The sequence below is a fragment of the Sander lucioperca genome, chromosome 7 (assembly GCF_008315115.2).
Source record: "Sander lucioperca isolate FBNREF2018 chromosome 7, SLUC_FBN_1.2, whole genome shotgun sequence".
Lineage (NCBI taxonomy): Eukaryota > Metazoa > Chordata > Actinopteri > Perciformes > Percidae > Sander > Sander lucioperca.
In genome coordinates, this window is record NC_050179.1 from 12,932,787 (window position 1) to 12,950,189 (window position 17,403).

Here is a 17,403-nt window from a genome sequence, read left to right on the forward strand (position 1 = left end):
TCATCTTTTACCACATCGCTGCACATTTGGGGTTGACTGGTAAGTCACAAATTTCCGACAGCATCTGAACGCAGCATTTCTCCGTTCACCAGTGGGCCAAACAATTTTACAAGGGCGGCAGACTCCCGGGTCAGTGATAAGCAGTCAATTGATCAGTCACTGTGATAATCATTCAGCAAATCTATAGGCATAATGCAAACACAAATTCAATCTTTGTCTTTGCCACACTCACTCAGACAAACAAAGACACAATTATGCTTTAGCCTATCTCCATTTATATTTCAACTAGACATGGAATTACAATCTGCATAGTCCTATTTAAAAGGTAGAACAACACTTAATGTACTACTACACAGAATCCCTCTGATGGCAGAGAAGACACGTAAAAAAGACATTCTGTTTAGTTTTGTCTGTTTTGACGTCTTGTCGTTTTCTGTACACCAACTACTGTATGAGAGCTATCTGATCAAAGCCCACCAGATGGCAGCACAAAATAACAACGGCAGCTTGCATTTTCCTTCAATACCCAGGTCATATTCAGCACTGGCTGGTTTGAGTAGGCCAATCTGGAGCAGGAGAGGAAGTGAGGAATACTGTCCACAAACATGCACACAGAACCATAAAGTGCCTGTGCATTAGCTATATCTTGATTTATTTATATCTTGATTTATTTATATATATATATATATATATATATCTATATATATATATATATATATATATATATATATATATCTATATCTATCTATATCTATATATATATATCTATATCTATATCTATATCTATATATATATATATATATCTATCTATATCTATATCTATATCTATATATATATATATATATATATATATATATATATCTCTATCTTGAGTTGTATTACTTATTGAGGAGATTCTTTCCTTTTCCCCACAAGGGAAGATACAAATCCTAAGCTAAAGGGGGTTGTCACATTCTGAGAGGACGGCCTGAACTTTGCACAGAGAAGCAGCCATTATGTGACCAGAGTGATCAGGTTACATTGTTTGTAGAGGAGGGTTTGGCAAAGCGAGACTACATTGTTTGAAACTTGGCTTATACCACAGTATAGTTTTTTCATGCTTCACTTTCAGTTTAGCTGCTATTAAGCACATACTTGAAGAAAAAAACAAGTTTAGTCTACAACACAGTCATGAACTTTAGTCACGTCGATTTTCAAACTTGTGCTAAACTACTCTTGTCCCTTGAAACTCCCTTGACATTTACCATTAATCTCTGCTGTTTGTTAAACATGACTACACCAGTACCTATACAGAATAATTTGTCTTGCTAATTGACAAGCAAACAATGGAACACATCCCATTGTTCTTATGTCAACTGTTACAGGTTATTTGCAATGTAACATGACGTTTGGTGTATATTCTTTTACCTGAAATACAACACTCATGAATGCAATATTCCTGCCTGTTGTTGGTGCTTTAAGTCTGTTAGGGCACAGCTTCTGCAACAGTGTTGAATACCTTTCTTTTTACAAAACAAATTGCTGCATTTCCACCTTCCCATTCTGACAAAGAAATGTTTCATGTTAAATGCTGATCTTTGCTGCCGGTTAGTGTGAGTCCAGAGTGTGCCTATGTGTCATTGTAAGTGGTATCATACAATGGTAAATATACAGTTAAGGGCCTATATAATAACAGCTTTCCCTGCTGACTACTAACTGAAGTCTCTACTAGCCTATATAAAATGGCAACCTGTATGTTACATTAATGACATTTTGTTTACAGTGACTACAGTAAAGTCCTAAAATAACATTGTATCAAATACAGCAGGAAAAAAACCTGAACTATCCAGATCAGTTAATGAATGAACTATCCAGGCTCATTTATTTAGCTTACTTTTTTTCTTTTATTCCCACCTTTTACCTATCTCCACAGCAAATGCAAGACTACACCAGTAGTAACAACCTGCTTTAAGTGAAACCAAATTTGTTTAAGAGAGGGTTATTATTCAATAAGCTTTGTGTTGCAACAACAGGGCCAATTAGAGTACCGCTAAAAAAGCACAATTTTAGAACATTCAGGTGACTTACAAATATAAAGATAAAAGACATAGGTCATTTTGGGATCTCAATAGATTTGGTTGGTAAGCAGTTCCCTGTTGAAACCAATCTAACCAGTCAGTCAAGGCTGTGTTCACTTGTAACATCCGGATTTGTAACGCACTTGCAGGGCACTACTGTTGCTAGGCTAAGGATCTTTTTAAAGAAATCTTCCACTGCAGAGAGCATGCGCTGTAGTGTCAAACATCTCATTGGTCAGTGATGGGGGTGGAGTGCATACCACAGACTCCATAGACTGTCCAAGAAAGGCTGCACTGACTGAACAGCCAAAGTTTGCTAAATTTGGTTGTCCCCATTAAACTTTGTTCAAACTTTTTACAGTTAAAATAAATATGTTCAATCTAATTGATTTTGTTACAGGGCAGGCATTCACGTTCAGTCATTAGTATCCTTATTCAGAGAAGCCTTGATAAAGCAGCTTTCCAGTCTGACTTTCAGAATAATTGTTCGTATATGTATGTAATATACAAAGATTAAAAACAAAAAATCCATCCTGTGCATGGCATATCTTACTCCAAAAATGGAGTAGTGCATGGCCTCAATCACACCCTCATTACTGTGAAATTGTGACAATCATACTATCACTATCAGGAACTGAGCCTGATGTCTGAACTATGTTGTAGGCTTAAGCATGTTATTGATCATTTATTGACAGCTCTGCACATGAAACATACTATTTTCTCCAATGTTTAAAGAAGGCTTGTGTTTCTGAAGCAAGACAGAGGTTACTACCATAGACTGTATAAACAGGTTACTACACATCAAATATATCTATATTTTGAGGTAAGTGTTCCTATATTGCTGATGAGAGGAAAGTCTGAAAACAGGCACACTGAACAAGTGCCAAGAGCAAAATGTGTTTTTCTACCCCTTAGCAAACATGTTCACATATATCCATATTTACAGTACTATCATTTAGTATGACATAAATATAGCACTGTTAAAAAGAATTAATGTTTTTCTTTAATCATAACAGTAGGTCACACAAAATAGTTGTTTACAATAAATGACGTAAATTAACGTCCAATTTAGCTTGATTTGATTGGTTTGCTGCGTATAAAGTGTAGCCATTCCTTCATGACTAAAAACAACGTTCAAATAGTTTTGTTACGCCACCTTTGGTGTTTAAGAAAACGTTTCAAATGTATTGCTATAGGTTTGTGCTAAGACAGGAAGAGTTTCGGCGGGTTAGAGCTAGCTAGATGGGGCTGGAGCGGAGAGGAAGTGGAGTTTGGCTTACGTTGAGAGGAAAGTGGGCAGAGCCGCTGAAGGATATCAGCTCAGGCGGAGGCAGAGAGAACACACACAACAGAGAAGCAAGGCGTCGACAACGGAGAAGAGGAAGGGCGGAACGATGCGGCCGAAAGACCCACCAAAACGACGAAAATCGCCCAAAAATGCGACACAGAAAGGGGTAGATGACGGCGGATAGACACGGGCTGGGAAATGGGTAAGAACCTACGAGTAATCTTATATTTGTAGCTGAAAAATACGAATCGGGTGTATGGCAATATGGTGGATCCAACGACAGTAATACGCAGTGTTGTAAAAATGGCCATGATGTGTTGTCAGCGAAGAATACTGAAAACGATGTAGAAAGTGTAAAATGTCTTTTAATTGTGTTTTAGTTGATGGAATTTGCATGTTTGGTAGCTCTGCTTCGTGTTAACTAAGTTAATATTTAGACAAGCACATTTGTCCTCGACTTGTTTGGAGTTATTTCATCCTACGCATTTAAAAATTGCTTTGTCCTTGAAAGGGCAAATGCCCTTGTATGAATTTACTCGACAAAAACATCAAGTATAAGCAGATATTTCGTCTTTTAAATGTTGTATTAAGAATGATTGGCATCAACACAACAAGCTGAAGCATTTTTTGTTTCTTTTCAGTATATTAGTTTTTTGAGGTTTTTCATCGAATTGTAAATCAAAAGAATATTTAAAAATCGATAATCTTTCACATTATCTTACCACATAGTGTACAGATGTAGTTACTAACAATATGTAAGTGTTAGATGCTTAATACTAATTAATTAAAAATAGTTTAAATAAATTGTAACAATTGTCTAAATGCTCAAAATATGAATATTGACTGCAATTCTTTCATTGTAGACACTACACATAAACTATACTTTATTTGTTTGCCAAAAAATAGGTAATAAAAGCTTTGACTTCGAAATACAAAATAGGGTGTTGGCTTTTAACCCTTTCAGGCACTGAATGGAGAATTAACTTATATGTATATTAATTTAGTTTTCCATTTACATTACACCTGCAAGACCTGTGAAGACATGTTTTGTTAGAAAGCCTCACTATTAGTAATTGAATTTGAGAAAACTCAAAATACTGTATTAAAATTAAAGAAATAAATTCATCTTAATATCACATTATTATGGACAAGGTTGTGGATGTATTCACACATGAATGCAAGTACTACACATAATAAAACAGATTGCAATATTTTATAATAGTTATATCTTAAGCTATATTGTTAAATCCAAAGGATTAGTACCACCCTGCACGTAACAAAATGTCTTCTCAAAGCTATTCTGAATAGGATGTTACTGTTGAAGACTCATTTAGTTCCATGTTGAGCCACCAAGACACAAAGATGAAACATTTTCTCGACTAAATATGCTACCACTTATTGACGATTTTCTTAATGTTAATGAGCTGTTAATGAGCTGTGAAACATTCTCAAATAATCTTTAAAACAATCTTAAAACAAATAGCCTATTCATTTCCAGTTTGTATGCCAACATAAATTGCAGTTTTGTTAATTGTGACTACAAAAATGATCATATTCTTGTTTTGTATTTTGCAGGAATTCCCTTGATGTTTTACAAATTGCGTTAAAGAAGAAACAAGATCATCTGACCCAAGCTAAATGGTATGTTTCTTTTAACCAGTCAAGGCTTTAAGTGTTTGCAGACGAACTAGCTTCATTGTCTTTACTGCTACATACATGTAGCCAGTAGGGTGTGCTGTTGTCACATTTTCTTTCTGAACCTTTATTTTTCTATTTTAAAGGGTTGACATTTAGCCACCATGGAGTCGCAAATTGAAGGTTTCGGAGATTGCACTGCAACAGAGATTTGTAAGTATCACTTTTTAAAGTAGATTACATGTGTGCAGAAAATTCCTTGCATAGTATTTCTGCATTGAACAGTTTTTTTTACTGACCAAATAAACGGCAGAGTGAACAGTGTATTCTTTCACTTCTGTGTGTATGTCATTATTAGGAAATACCGCTTGAAGTTATGTCTAATGTAGTTTCTATGCATTATAGCTGTTCATTTTGACTGAAAGTGGCCTAATGACAGTCGTGTTTGAAGGTAGGACAGTTCTGCCCCCTAGTGTATAATGTGGCAAGGATGTACATATCAATTAAAAATGAGTACGTGATCAAACACCTGACTCTAGGAGAGACATTTCATGTTTTTGTTTTTTTAAAATAAGTATGTAAATTCAGCTCATACATTGTAGAGTACTTTAACTTTAAATGGTTTTGACATATTAAAATAGAGTTTGACAGTTAAGCATACTGCTGAAACGTAATTAAAATCATAGGATGCGCCCAGAAGTTTGATGTTAGCCTCTTTCGCAAGCTTTTTTGAATATTCAAAGTGTTGAAATAGTTTTTAGAGTTAACAAATAAACATTTAAAGAATGATTCCTTTTATGTATTGGATTTTAATAAACGTTCCGTTATTTAAAAAAATATTTTTTATTATTTATATATTCATATTTAAAAATAACATTCAGGTTTGTAATATGTTCATGACTGTCTTCTGACTAGCTCACTAACCCCTTGAAGCATTTAAAATCGTTATTCATTTTTGTCTAAACATGTCCCATGTAATAAAAAAACTTGACAACCGTCAATCATCACATTGCACTCGGTCATATTTAAGAGACATTTTAAAACACTAACTGTGACTCTAATGTTAATCGTCAATCAACATTACCCGTCATTAAATGAATAGGATTGACTTCGATATTGACGTTTAAAATGCGTGCTTCGCTAATAGAAAACGCCGCTAAATATAAAAACTACCCGTCACCCACCAGGGGGCGATAGAGATGGGCTAGCGTCACTTTTGGTGAGCTGTAATGTCGCTGTGCACGCACCCTGTAGTGGCTACCTGTGAAACTTTTTCTTGAATGACTACAAAACACTACAAACTGCAGTACAATAAATGCATGAAGGCCAAGAAGAATAGCCTTGCTACTGTTGCCTCACTGAATCCCGATCCTTGTCCAACATCAACTCAGCCCTTAATAACAGCATTGCTGTACAGTGGGTCACTATATCCATCCTGCTCCATAAGACAGACTGAAATAACAAATGCAATTGCATTCCATTTGGTCAAAGATATGGGTCCTTAAAATTAATTAATCGTAATAAATAAAAGTGATCACAATAATCGTGATCATCATTTTGGCTATTATCGTGTAGCCTTAGCTCCAAGGCAACAAGTGAGTTTGGTGGATTGATGATCCCAAAAGATCCGATCACGCTTCAATTTCCGCAGTGTGAAGATACTGGCCATGCAGACTCCTAGTACAAATCAGCTCGGGAGAATAATGCTAACATCACTCATACTGCCATATCTGTTAGTAGTTTGACAACCTGTACAACATCCCAAATTTGATTACATTTCCAGTTTTGATAACGTGTTAGTTGCCAAACTGGTGGCATTTTGCAAGGGTAATTGTAAAAGAACTATTGGCTAATTTGGGTATACAGTTTCACTCTAGAATTGCAATTTAATTATGACCTGTAGAGGACATCATACAGTTAATTTCATTAATAGCTATTTGCTCAACATAAGTTTAATATTAGGTGCCATAAGGTGCATTTGATCTGCGTTGTTCATCATTTTCTCATGCCAGTACTTTTGGTTTGTGACACCTGGAAAAAAAATCTTTGACAACCTCAAAATTTCAGCCTAATGCTGCCATTATTAGCAGCTGTGATGATGTTTTTTGCCAAAAGAATGGCATTGCAGAAACTTTTGTATCTGAATATTAGGAAAAGGCACATTTTAAAACCGAAAGAAAAATCTTAACTTGCAACATAAAACAATTTCTTGTGATAAGGGATGCATTGATAAGGAATCTCTGAAACAATAATTGTAATTTATTAAATATTTTCCATGGACATTGCTTAGCTAAATAATGACAGCAAGCCGCTCTGAGCCTAGAAAAGCAAATTTTTTTGGCTGTCCACACAAATGTTTTTTTTGTATTTTTCCCAAGTGTAACAAATAGCTGTATAAACTGTCAGGAGTCCTTATGACAAAAACCCTAAAGCTAGAAATCACCCCCTAAAGAACATCAAATCAAAGCCATACAGTTAGCAATATGGATTGCTTAAAATAAAAAATGTTGCAGTCAATTGAAACTCTGAGATACACAAGTTTCCCAGGAGCACATAAATGCACCACACAGGACAAGAACTGTCAACAGACTCAGTGATGTGTTTGGTTCACATCTGCACATGCCTTAGTTGACAATGCAGGGTTCTTTACTGACTATGTACTACAGGCATAGCTTTTTCTGTTACAAAACAGTAGCTTGCCTGGAAATGAAATCCCAGCACAAATATTTTTCGTATAGAACATCAGCTATTAATAAATAGTAGTTATTACAGTTAAGGTTGGAGAGAATTGTGTATTTTCTTCAAAGTCAAATGATTGTATGCTGGAAAATGCATATGCAATCTTTAGTCAATTGCAATTAATGTTTAAAATCATAAGATCCAAATGCCAGGTCCACTTATTTACTATATCTGTGTGAATGTGATGCTGATAGGGGATACAAATATAATGTATCATTCATTGTTTGTCATCTTTTCCACAGTGGAGGAATGAGGCCGGTGTGAAGATTTTCGAATTTTGAAGAAAAAGAAGACAGCTCTGTAAGTTTTCCATGTTTGACATGAGTATTTATCCACATGGCTTACTGAGCTTATTAATATAATGGATAGTAAATTTGACTTTCTAAGGATTAGGTTACCTATATCCTATTAAGATAGGTTGAGGATAACACACTCCTATTGAAAGCATACCCTACATTTATCTTGAGTGTATTGCTGCCATTCACTTTTAGTTCTAAAGGCTAGCAAAAGACCTAGGTGTTAGCAGGTAGAGTGCATAAACAAGGGATGTGTTTGTAAATGTAACATTATCGTAATACATGTGTAACAATTTTCATGAGGTGGCTACTCTTATTATTGATTAATAGTAAAAGCTAGTTTTTACTGTGGCTTTATGTGGACATTGGCTGCGATGCTAACCCATTACTCAAAGAGTTTGTATATTCTCAGCTTTTGCTTAAATCTGTATTGGTTTATCGCCTAAAGTTGAAAACGTGATAAAACATGGCCGATACAATGTCGCAACTTCATTTTTCATATTTCAACACTTCTGACTCAGCTACTAGGGACATTTCTTTAAAATTGCGATTGTTGAAAGGGTTGCTTTAATAGTTATTGGATGCTCTTATGTTCTCCATCTGTTGGTTGATCGTGTATTGGCTTTGATGACTTGGGTAAACATTTTGTCAGTTTAGGCAATGGATCTTAATTTGCATACCGCATTGTTCGCTCACATGCCAGTGTTTTGTTGATCGTAATTTGTTTGAACATCACTGCTAAGATCACGCAAAACATGTTGTGAAACAGGCTAACTCTAGAATCATCATACCCTGGTGGTCAGTTGATAAATGTATTTGCAAATTATTGTAGCATTTACTTAACTCAGACTTCATTATGCTGATTACTTCAAATGTACCAAACAATATATCAATTCAGAGCCTAAGAACAATTTAATAGGTCTTACATTATCAGTATAGCTTGTTGCACTTCATACTGTATAACTTGGTACCAAGAATTCTTATGTGTGAGATTCTGCCCAAATCTTTTTATGTGATGCAAAAAATGTTGTATTGAATTTATTGGAATTTGGCTGTAGTATTTCAACAGCTTTGATCCTTGAACAGTGATGTCGATGAATTATGAACACCCCCCCCCCCAATCTGTAGTTAGCATTCTTTCGATATGACTTTTAATTACAATATGAGAATAGCAATTTTGTTTAAAAAATAAAAGTAACAACTGTGTACTTGCACAAACTTATATTTTAGAATAACACGCACTTCCGCAATGCTAGCTAACGCAACTGAAAGCTAGCCATCCATGTATGTTACTAAACTATCTTAATTTTAGTCTCGTTTAGCATGCCTTCCTTAACTGCTGGACAGTGAATCATTACTCATTTCAGTTACACTATGGGCTTACAACTTTTCCTTCTTTTTTTATCCTATCAAGACGCCATTCAACTGGATATTGCTGAAGTGGAGACAGCGTTGTTTAACGTGAAGATGGCAAAGTGGTTTGGCGGTTAGCCACATTTTGACAAGATGAAACTTTTTTTCTGACTGTACTTTGACGATGGATTTTTGTTTTTTACGACAAAGTGGACGCTGGAACACCGTTGCTGGCTGTACAGCGGACTTGAAAAAGTACACTGTTTTTGGAAACAAAAATCAGCCTTTGTACATTTGATATTCGAATGTTGTTTTTTTTTAAATAAAGTGTATCTCGTATTTTTCCTGGCTTTGTTTCTTTAGCTATTTACCAGAAAATTACAAGAGGATATTTGGCGTATTATTTTGATAATGTTGAAGTCCATTAGCTCGGCTGTTGGTTTTAAATATTTCAGCTAATCCGTACAACAAATTAATTTGGTTAGCACTGACTTTGTGTCACTACACGTCAAGGTTTGACCACATAATTTATAAGCTAGCATAGTTTACGGTAAACTTCGTACTAGTTTGATGAATCTCCTGATGTAATGCTCTTTTTCGGGTGTTCTACAAAGAATATGATCACTGGATTGGTGAGATAAAGGAAAAGGGGTAATACATTAATAAATTAAAACTGTTGAATACACAAATTTTTGTAAGGTACATTGCAAGTAGTTAAGATTTTGGTCTTAACAAAAATGGTTTCCAAAGACTTTCTAAAATGGCTCCTGGTTGTCGTCCTTCCTGTCTGAGCAGGAAGTGATGCAATTGGTGCAACAGAACAAATATACTTTTATAAAGCCTTGGTATTCTTACCTTTTTTGAAGTGGGGAGTAAAGGTCTCAACTTCAAGTCTGGGGCTGCAAATAAATGTAAGTTTATATAAAAGCAAATTTCAAACATAATAAAAGGGGTGGGACTTAAACATCACCTGAGTGTGGGGTAAATGGAAATAACGTCAATCAAAGGCAAAGCTTTCAGAGCTAGGAAGGAGCTCTAGATGGCGGCTGAGCCTTGGGAAGGGTGCCATGGGCTTTCGTCAGACCGTTTCTTTTGCCCGTTTTTCGACCGCGACCGCTTGATTTTGATTAAAATTTAAGTGCTGTGATCCTACGATAGGTGTTTTGATAAGAATTTAGGCGTTTTGCAAGGTTTTTGGGCTGATTTTTCGAGTTGTACGAGCCGTCTGAGCTGAGGGAGTGCTTGTCGTTGTTTTCCATACTGGTCTCTGGCAGCCATGGCGCGCCTCCATTTTTAGTGTGCTGCTCGCCTCTGTCGCTCTGACAGTCTGACAGCAGATGAAGACTTTAAAGGCCTAAAATGTTTTCGAAACGAGGCTCTTTTTTGTAATTTATTGTCACGTTATTATTTTTACAGTTTATTTTTTATTCGAGTCGGATAGAAGCCTGTGATAGATCGAACGTGAATCTAATAGTTCTTTTATAGGTTACCACATTTCTTCACATTGAATTGGTCTGTTTACATTGTATAGTGCATAATTTACTCATTTTCTCATCCTTAAATCTTATTTTTCTAACCCTTCATGCGATGACGCAGTTGGAATTAATTGCATGCGGCTTGATCCGTGGACTATATTAAACGACGTACGTTGGATATTACACGTATTGTAGCAGCACCTGTCATTTTTCTTAGCTATATTTTAAATCAGCGATGTAAATAATGATACTCATCCTTCGATTTAATGCCTTTTTTCTTAACTCGTGTCGCACCTCCTGGATTTTAACTGCCACCTGAGCAAAGGCAATCTTGTGGGACTTGTATGATAGTTCATGCTTCCTCTAACTTTTTGACAGTAAATACCAGGACAAAAGACCATCCTATTACAGATTTTCAGGATACTATCATGATGAAGAATAAAACTAAAAAACAAGAGGATGAAGGATCGACTCAAAGCAACGCATCAAGGTATGATCCTTATACTTCTTTTTTTTTTAACCTTTTTCATATCTGGTGTGATTGTTTACCTTGTCAAGCATGGTTGATCACCTGTGTATACATTTGCGACGTGGTTTTGAAGAAGTGCACTATTGTCATGAATGACCTTGCTATTGTTTAATAGCCACACCCTGATTTTCCTACCATTTCTTTCACTCAAAACTGAGGTTTCAGGCCTGTGTTCAGACATCATTGCCCTCAAGATGTATGTGTTAAGACCACAACAAAACTCATTTGTCCTGTATTATGTTGCTAATTTGTCACAAATATTTCATGTTCTATCGCTATAATGTAATGACCTTGTCTAACTAACGTTAGTTGGTACTGCATTGCACCATTTTATCAACGTTGTTGCTTGTTTTTATTATTATTTCAGAAACATTGTATTGCTTTGGTGTTGCTTATGGTCATTAGTATATTCAGTCTTAGATTTCTTATAACATACTTTATCATTAGTTCTTTGACCTTAAATCAGGTTGCATGTGGCTTCAATATAAATGTTTATATCAATCTGTAAGCTTTTATCTGGACCTGTATTTAAAGTTTTGACCAAGTTATTAAGTTTTAGGAAATCCAAGTTTGCTTATTCAAGTTCTTCATCCCAGATATTTGAATGCCTTATAAATCATTTTGTTTGCTTTAGATGAATAGCTAAACTCAAAACTACTACTACTTAGTGTTTTATGACGCTATGTCAGTGTTCACATGCTTACATAACATACCCTTTTAACCTCCAAGTCTTTGTTTTCAGGTGAATGTCGTTTTTACTTTTGTTTTGTGGTTGTTTTTTTTGCAATGGGACAGTTTCAATTTTGCACGTTTTTCTTTACACACAATGATTGTTTATTATTATTAGAATTATTGAATGATTGCTTTCACTTGTCAAGCAAGATATTTTATCCATTGATGGCCTCTTTCCTACACATCCGCTATCAGTTTTTAAGTATCAGATAAGTTTAGAAGGCACTTTTTGTATTATTAACCTAATGGATATTGATGGTGTTAGTTGAAGCATCTGTCTTGAACATGTTTGATGTTTGTGAATGCTTTTTAAATCTGGCTTTATCTGTATTACTTGTCAGGTAGATTATATTTAAAGGCATACAGCCAGAATGGTTGACACTTCAACATTACATTTCTTTTACAATATTGTCTGCTGTTCTTTTTTTAGAAAGATGGTAAATACTTGCAAGTGTGTATCTATCGTCCTCAGGTATCTGAATCTTCAAATATAAAAACAAGTGGAAACACTACTTTATTTTTTATCAATAAAGATGTTTTTTAAAACTAATATCAGGTGCATTTGCATGGTGTCAGAACAATGCAGGAATTCAGAAACAGCACAAGTGACTAGCCCTTTTGTTCTAAAAGATGTTTGTATTTAGTTCATAAATGCTATGGCCCAACATAAGTTTTTAGTGTTATATTGAATAATGCAGCCTGATCACAATAGACTGTTGTGTTTTTAGATAAAGACACAGAAGTTTGGATACTAAATGCAGGTAATCACCCTCACAGCCTTTTACTGACTGTACACTGCAGCAGGTTACATCACAATTGTAGTTTCTCTGTGTGATCTTGTGGCAGCCATTTTAGTATTTTCAGCTGTGTGTGAAATATGTCTTCTGCTACTGATGACAGGCTAACTTTTTCATACCGATAGATGAGCACTGTGGGCATGTACAGCAGCAGAAAGAGCAGCAGAAAATCTGGTGACTTAATGTAAAATTATATCTTACTCAAGTACTATATAAATGCTTTCCTGAGTCACAAAATGGCCCTTGCTTTGTGTGCCCAGCTTGCTCACTTATCTATTAAAACTGAGCTCAGAACTACATGGAGGAGGAACAGGAAGAGTTCATAAATTAGAAAGCCTGCACACTGCTCTGTTATAGGCTAGACCTCCACCTAGCAACACGCCAGCCAATAATAATTCGAGATTATGTCCATGTCCCTCCCACTTTTGACCTTACTTAAAGCGGAAGGAGCCATGCACTTCCGAGTTCGGTCATTGAGGCTACCCGACCTGCTCATGTTGCAGGCTGTGAAATGTAATCCTATTTACCTTAACACTAGTTGGATTGTAATCATTTAGTTACAACAATTTACTTCATGTTCCTCTTCAGTATTATTCCCATAGTTTTATAAATGTCAGAATGCAGATGTGGTCTTTCTTTAAAGAGTAGGGCAAATATAAATCCTTTGTTTTTTCAAAACACCTACCCAATACATGAAATAACGATTTAAGCCTGTATACTAATTTTAAACTTTTAAGACACAAACGCATGTCTGTCCAAAGCGATCCATGTAGGGCAATGATTCCTACAGATTTATACTGTGAGTGCAGCGCCCCCACGTGCCCACATGAGGTACTGCATGTAGGGAAACGGACAGGAGAGATCACCATCATATTAATGTATTGTCATCTCCAAATATCAGCTAAGGTCTATTGAAATAGTGCAACAACAAAAAAAGATACTTTTGTATCAAAATGTAACTTAGTTGCATTAGGATATACCCCTGTGACATGTAGTATATCATCTTGTTTTCAAAGGTCCCAAAACCATTTAATGCTCCTTGTTTGCAGTTTTTCTTTTCCTGAATAAATTACATGTGAAAGTGGTTATCAACTAGAGGGTTTCGACCTCTAAAGGTGACCCAAGATAAATCTAAGGAGTCATTTAAGATTTTATTTTTTAAAGAAACTTCTTTTACATACAATTTTTGTCATTTTTCTTTTGAAACTGAATAACTTCATCTCTTCAGGCCTTTAAAATCCTTCAAATGAAACTATCTGGGAAGAACAAAAATCACAATTTTGCTAAATTGGCTCACAACTCATTGCCAACTAAAGCCATAACCTGTGATGTGAGGTCACAGGTAGACATTGCTTCAATTTAAGGAGTCATAAGCTAAATGGTTAAATCAAATTTATTGAGAATATGAATTGGGCTAGTTAGTGTTCACTGTGTTCATACTTTTTTTTTCTCCACTTGATTATTTGACTGCTATGCGTATATGTCACAAGTAATTGCAGATTAGCAGAGAGGAAAGATTCGTAACAAGTTTTAGTGATGAAAGCACGTCTTACAATTGTCTAAATGACTAAGAGGATTTGTGTGGCTTAGAGGGAATGAGTTATGAGTTATTATAAGACTGACCTAGGAACATGCTGCATGATGTAATTAGGTTTCTGTTTCCTCTCGGCTGACAGTCCCAATTTACTCATGCCATCAAGCTCTTGTAGTTTCTCCATGTCGTAGTGAGAGTGTGTGCACTTTGAGTTTGAATTTCAAGACATTTTTAAGTTTCCACAACTCTACTCACATTTTGTCATGTTGTGTTGTTGGGTGTACAGAATTATGTAAAACAGAGCTCAACATTTGCACTGACGAATCAAAAGAATGAACATGTTCTTGTTCCTGTAGCAATTCAGCCTCAGAGGAATCCAACAGATCTGCGTCAGAGTCGGGGAGTCAGTCAGAGAGCGAGCATGGCAGTGAGCAGAGGAGATCCCACAATTCTGAGTCAAACAGCTCCTCAGAGTCAGAGAGTCACTCAGAGTCGGAGAGCGGCTCTGCAGGGTCCAAATCACAGCAAACCACAGCCGAAGTGAAAGACAAACCAGTTAAAAAGAAGGAGCGTCTGGCTGATGTGAAGAAGGTAAACGTCACTGAACTCTAGAGAGGTCTTAAGTCTTCTGTGGCAACTTACTGTTTTAGAAGCAGATTAAGGTTCCTGTCCTCTAATAGTGGAGACTTAACTTTGTGTAATCAGGCTCTTAATGCGATTTATGAAGGTTTGACGTGTAGGACAGTAGTTGCAGGCTAAGTTTCACTTTAGCCATATTGTCTTTGTATCTATGGTACACTAGTGTCCCAGTTCCATACTACATCCTAAGCAGGTTTTGAGTATCTAGTGTTCACAATAAAAAGGTGACAAAAAGTATACTCAAAATAGTAAGTATGCATACTACAAAAAATGCTTGACTTTTAAATGTGCTGTTGATGTACACTATTGTCCCATAATGCACTGCACAAAGGGAGATGAAGTACCACTCCGCTATTAGGTAGCAGGTGGTGGTAATAGCTACAGGAAAAAAAATTACATTTTAATCAAAACGCATGCAGTTTTGATTGACCATCATCAGCACACACGTTGCATATAATGAATAAGATAATGAAAACAATATAATTATTTGCAGCCCGATAGCATATACTTACAAAATAGAATGCGGAATGGAATTGGGACATATTATATTTGTATTGTGATAGAGAAAGTCAGCGGCTCTCTGATAGCAGTCGGTCTCTGTTTACAGATGTGGGACGAACATCCAGATGTGTATGGGGTCAGGAGGTCAAATCGCAGTAGACAGGAGCCGGCTCGTTTAAACATTGGAGCGGGGGTAAGCAGATGTGAACAAAAGCTTGAAGACGGACAATGAAACGATAGAAGATAAATTATACTAATAAGCATCATGACCTGCCTCTGCACAAATATTTCTATTGGCATCAACAAGCCATTTGTGCCACCTAGTGGACATTTTACAGAAGTGCTGTTACTGAAGCTCTTATGGAAATGTGCATCTGCTGTGCTGACTGTATTTACAGGGTAGCAGTGACTCTGAGAGTGAAAGTCCCAAAAGAAAAACATCCCGAGCTAAGAAGAAAGAGTAAGTGTGATCATCTTTGGGGATTTGTTTTAATATTTTATTATTATTTCATTTATTTAATAGGACAGCACCATATTCTTTTAATTCTGCCATGTTGAGACACTCATACTGAACTCTTTTGTTAGCAACACTCGATCCATACAGTAGTTTTGCACAATCCATATCTGTTTTTGTCGTCAGTCTGTGTTGGTATTGTGATCCTAATCATTTTAAGCTTGTTTGTAAATGGGTATCTGTTTGTTCCAAATGGGCTCAGTTAGTTTCAGTCAGCCAGGTCATGTTCTACATTTACATCGAATTTGATTGGTCAGATCAGCAGCTAGTCCCTGATCAAATTGTGTTTTGGTGAACACCCTAAGGCCAGTATTTTATGAAATTAAAATTTGGTTATAGCAGTGATTGGCCTTGAGGGTGAACTTGTGGCATTTCTTTGTTGTAAGAAATATCTGGAAAGATGATGACTCAAATGATGAAGAGGAGGAGGAGGAGGAGGAGGCTTCCAACAGTACAGACAGTGAGCAGGAAGAGAAAAAAGTTAGATCCAGACGACTTCCTGCTAGAAGGTAAGAGTGTAGCGAAGCCTGGCCATCAGACAGCTACCCACCCGTCATCTCCAAATCATTCCATATTGTGTGAGCAGTCTCCCCCCCCTGCCCTTTGTGAAGTATACACCTGAATGCCTCAGCCTGATGTTGTCTAAAATACATCTAAAATGTAATCAAATCATAAAACATGAGACAAATATTTTTCAAATTGTAAATAAATGTGGCTGCAGTTTGTCAGTTGGCCAAAAGAGACCAAAATCCCTGTGATGATGATCCAGGATGTTGGTGCCTAATATCTCTCTTAACTGTGTTTTACAGACCTCAGACCAAATCATCAACAGCCAAAAAACAGCTGTCTCAAAAAGGCAGGAAGTCTAGGACTCAGGACTCATCTGCTGAAGAAGATGACGACGATGACGACGACGATGATGATGACGACGACGACGAAGACACTCCAAAGAGACAGACTCGAAAAAGGGGTGCAACAAAAGTCAAAAGGTGCATTTCTGAACCCAAAGTGTTTTATCTTCTCAGAGATTTTAAGATATTGTTAGTGCAAGTGTTCTGATGAATTGAGCTGTTAGACAGGGACATTTAGTTTAGTTTTCTACATCCACGATGTTCCACTTCCGGGGTTGCTCCGTTGCCGACGGAAGTTCTGCCGGATGACACTCTTTTCGGCCGGATGTCCGTTTCCTTCCGCTTTCTTTGTGTTGGAATTTCAAACTCTGGTCAATTTATGAAGACTATGGTTCATCATATCTGCAGGGTAATTCGAGACAGCTAGCTAGACTATCTGTCCAATCTGAGTTTTCTCTTGCAC

The 17,403-nt window shown here is 36.3% G+C and overlaps 1 protein-coding gene across 5 annotated transcripts in view; it reads left to right on the plus strand.

The window, feature by feature from the left end:
- chd2 (chromodomain helicase DNA binding protein 2) overlaps positions 1–17,403 on the plus strand; it is a 30,612-nt gene continuing 13,209 nt past the window's right edge. Inside the window, exons 1-11 of one of the 5 annotated variants that reach the window (XM_036003293.1) lie at positions 3,243–3,547; positions 4,921–4,986; positions 5,127–5,193; positions 7,962–8,019; positions 9,430–11,333; positions 12,833–12,865; positions 14,792–15,026; positions 15,682–15,768; positions 15,974–16,035; positions 16,476–16,598; positions 16,899–17,078. In XM_036003293.1, coding sequence (XP_035859186.1) covers positions 15,682–15,768; positions 15,974–16,035; positions 16,476–16,598; positions 16,899–17,078 — 452 coding nt within the window. In that variant the 5' untranslated portion in view covers positions 3,243–3,547; positions 4,921–4,986; positions 5,127–5,193; ... (2 more) ...; positions 12,833–12,865; positions 14,792–15,026. Of the gene's footprint in view, positions 40–3,242; positions 3,548–4,920; positions 4,987–5,126; positions 5,194–7,961; positions 8,020–9,429; positions 11,334–12,832; positions 12,866–14,791; positions 15,027–15,681; positions 15,769–15,973; positions 16,036–16,475; positions 16,599–16,898; positions 17,079–17,403 lie in introns of those variants that run through there. The other 4 variants (XM_036003292.1, XM_031283298.2, XM_031283299.2 and 1 more) reach the window with 4 other exon arrangements.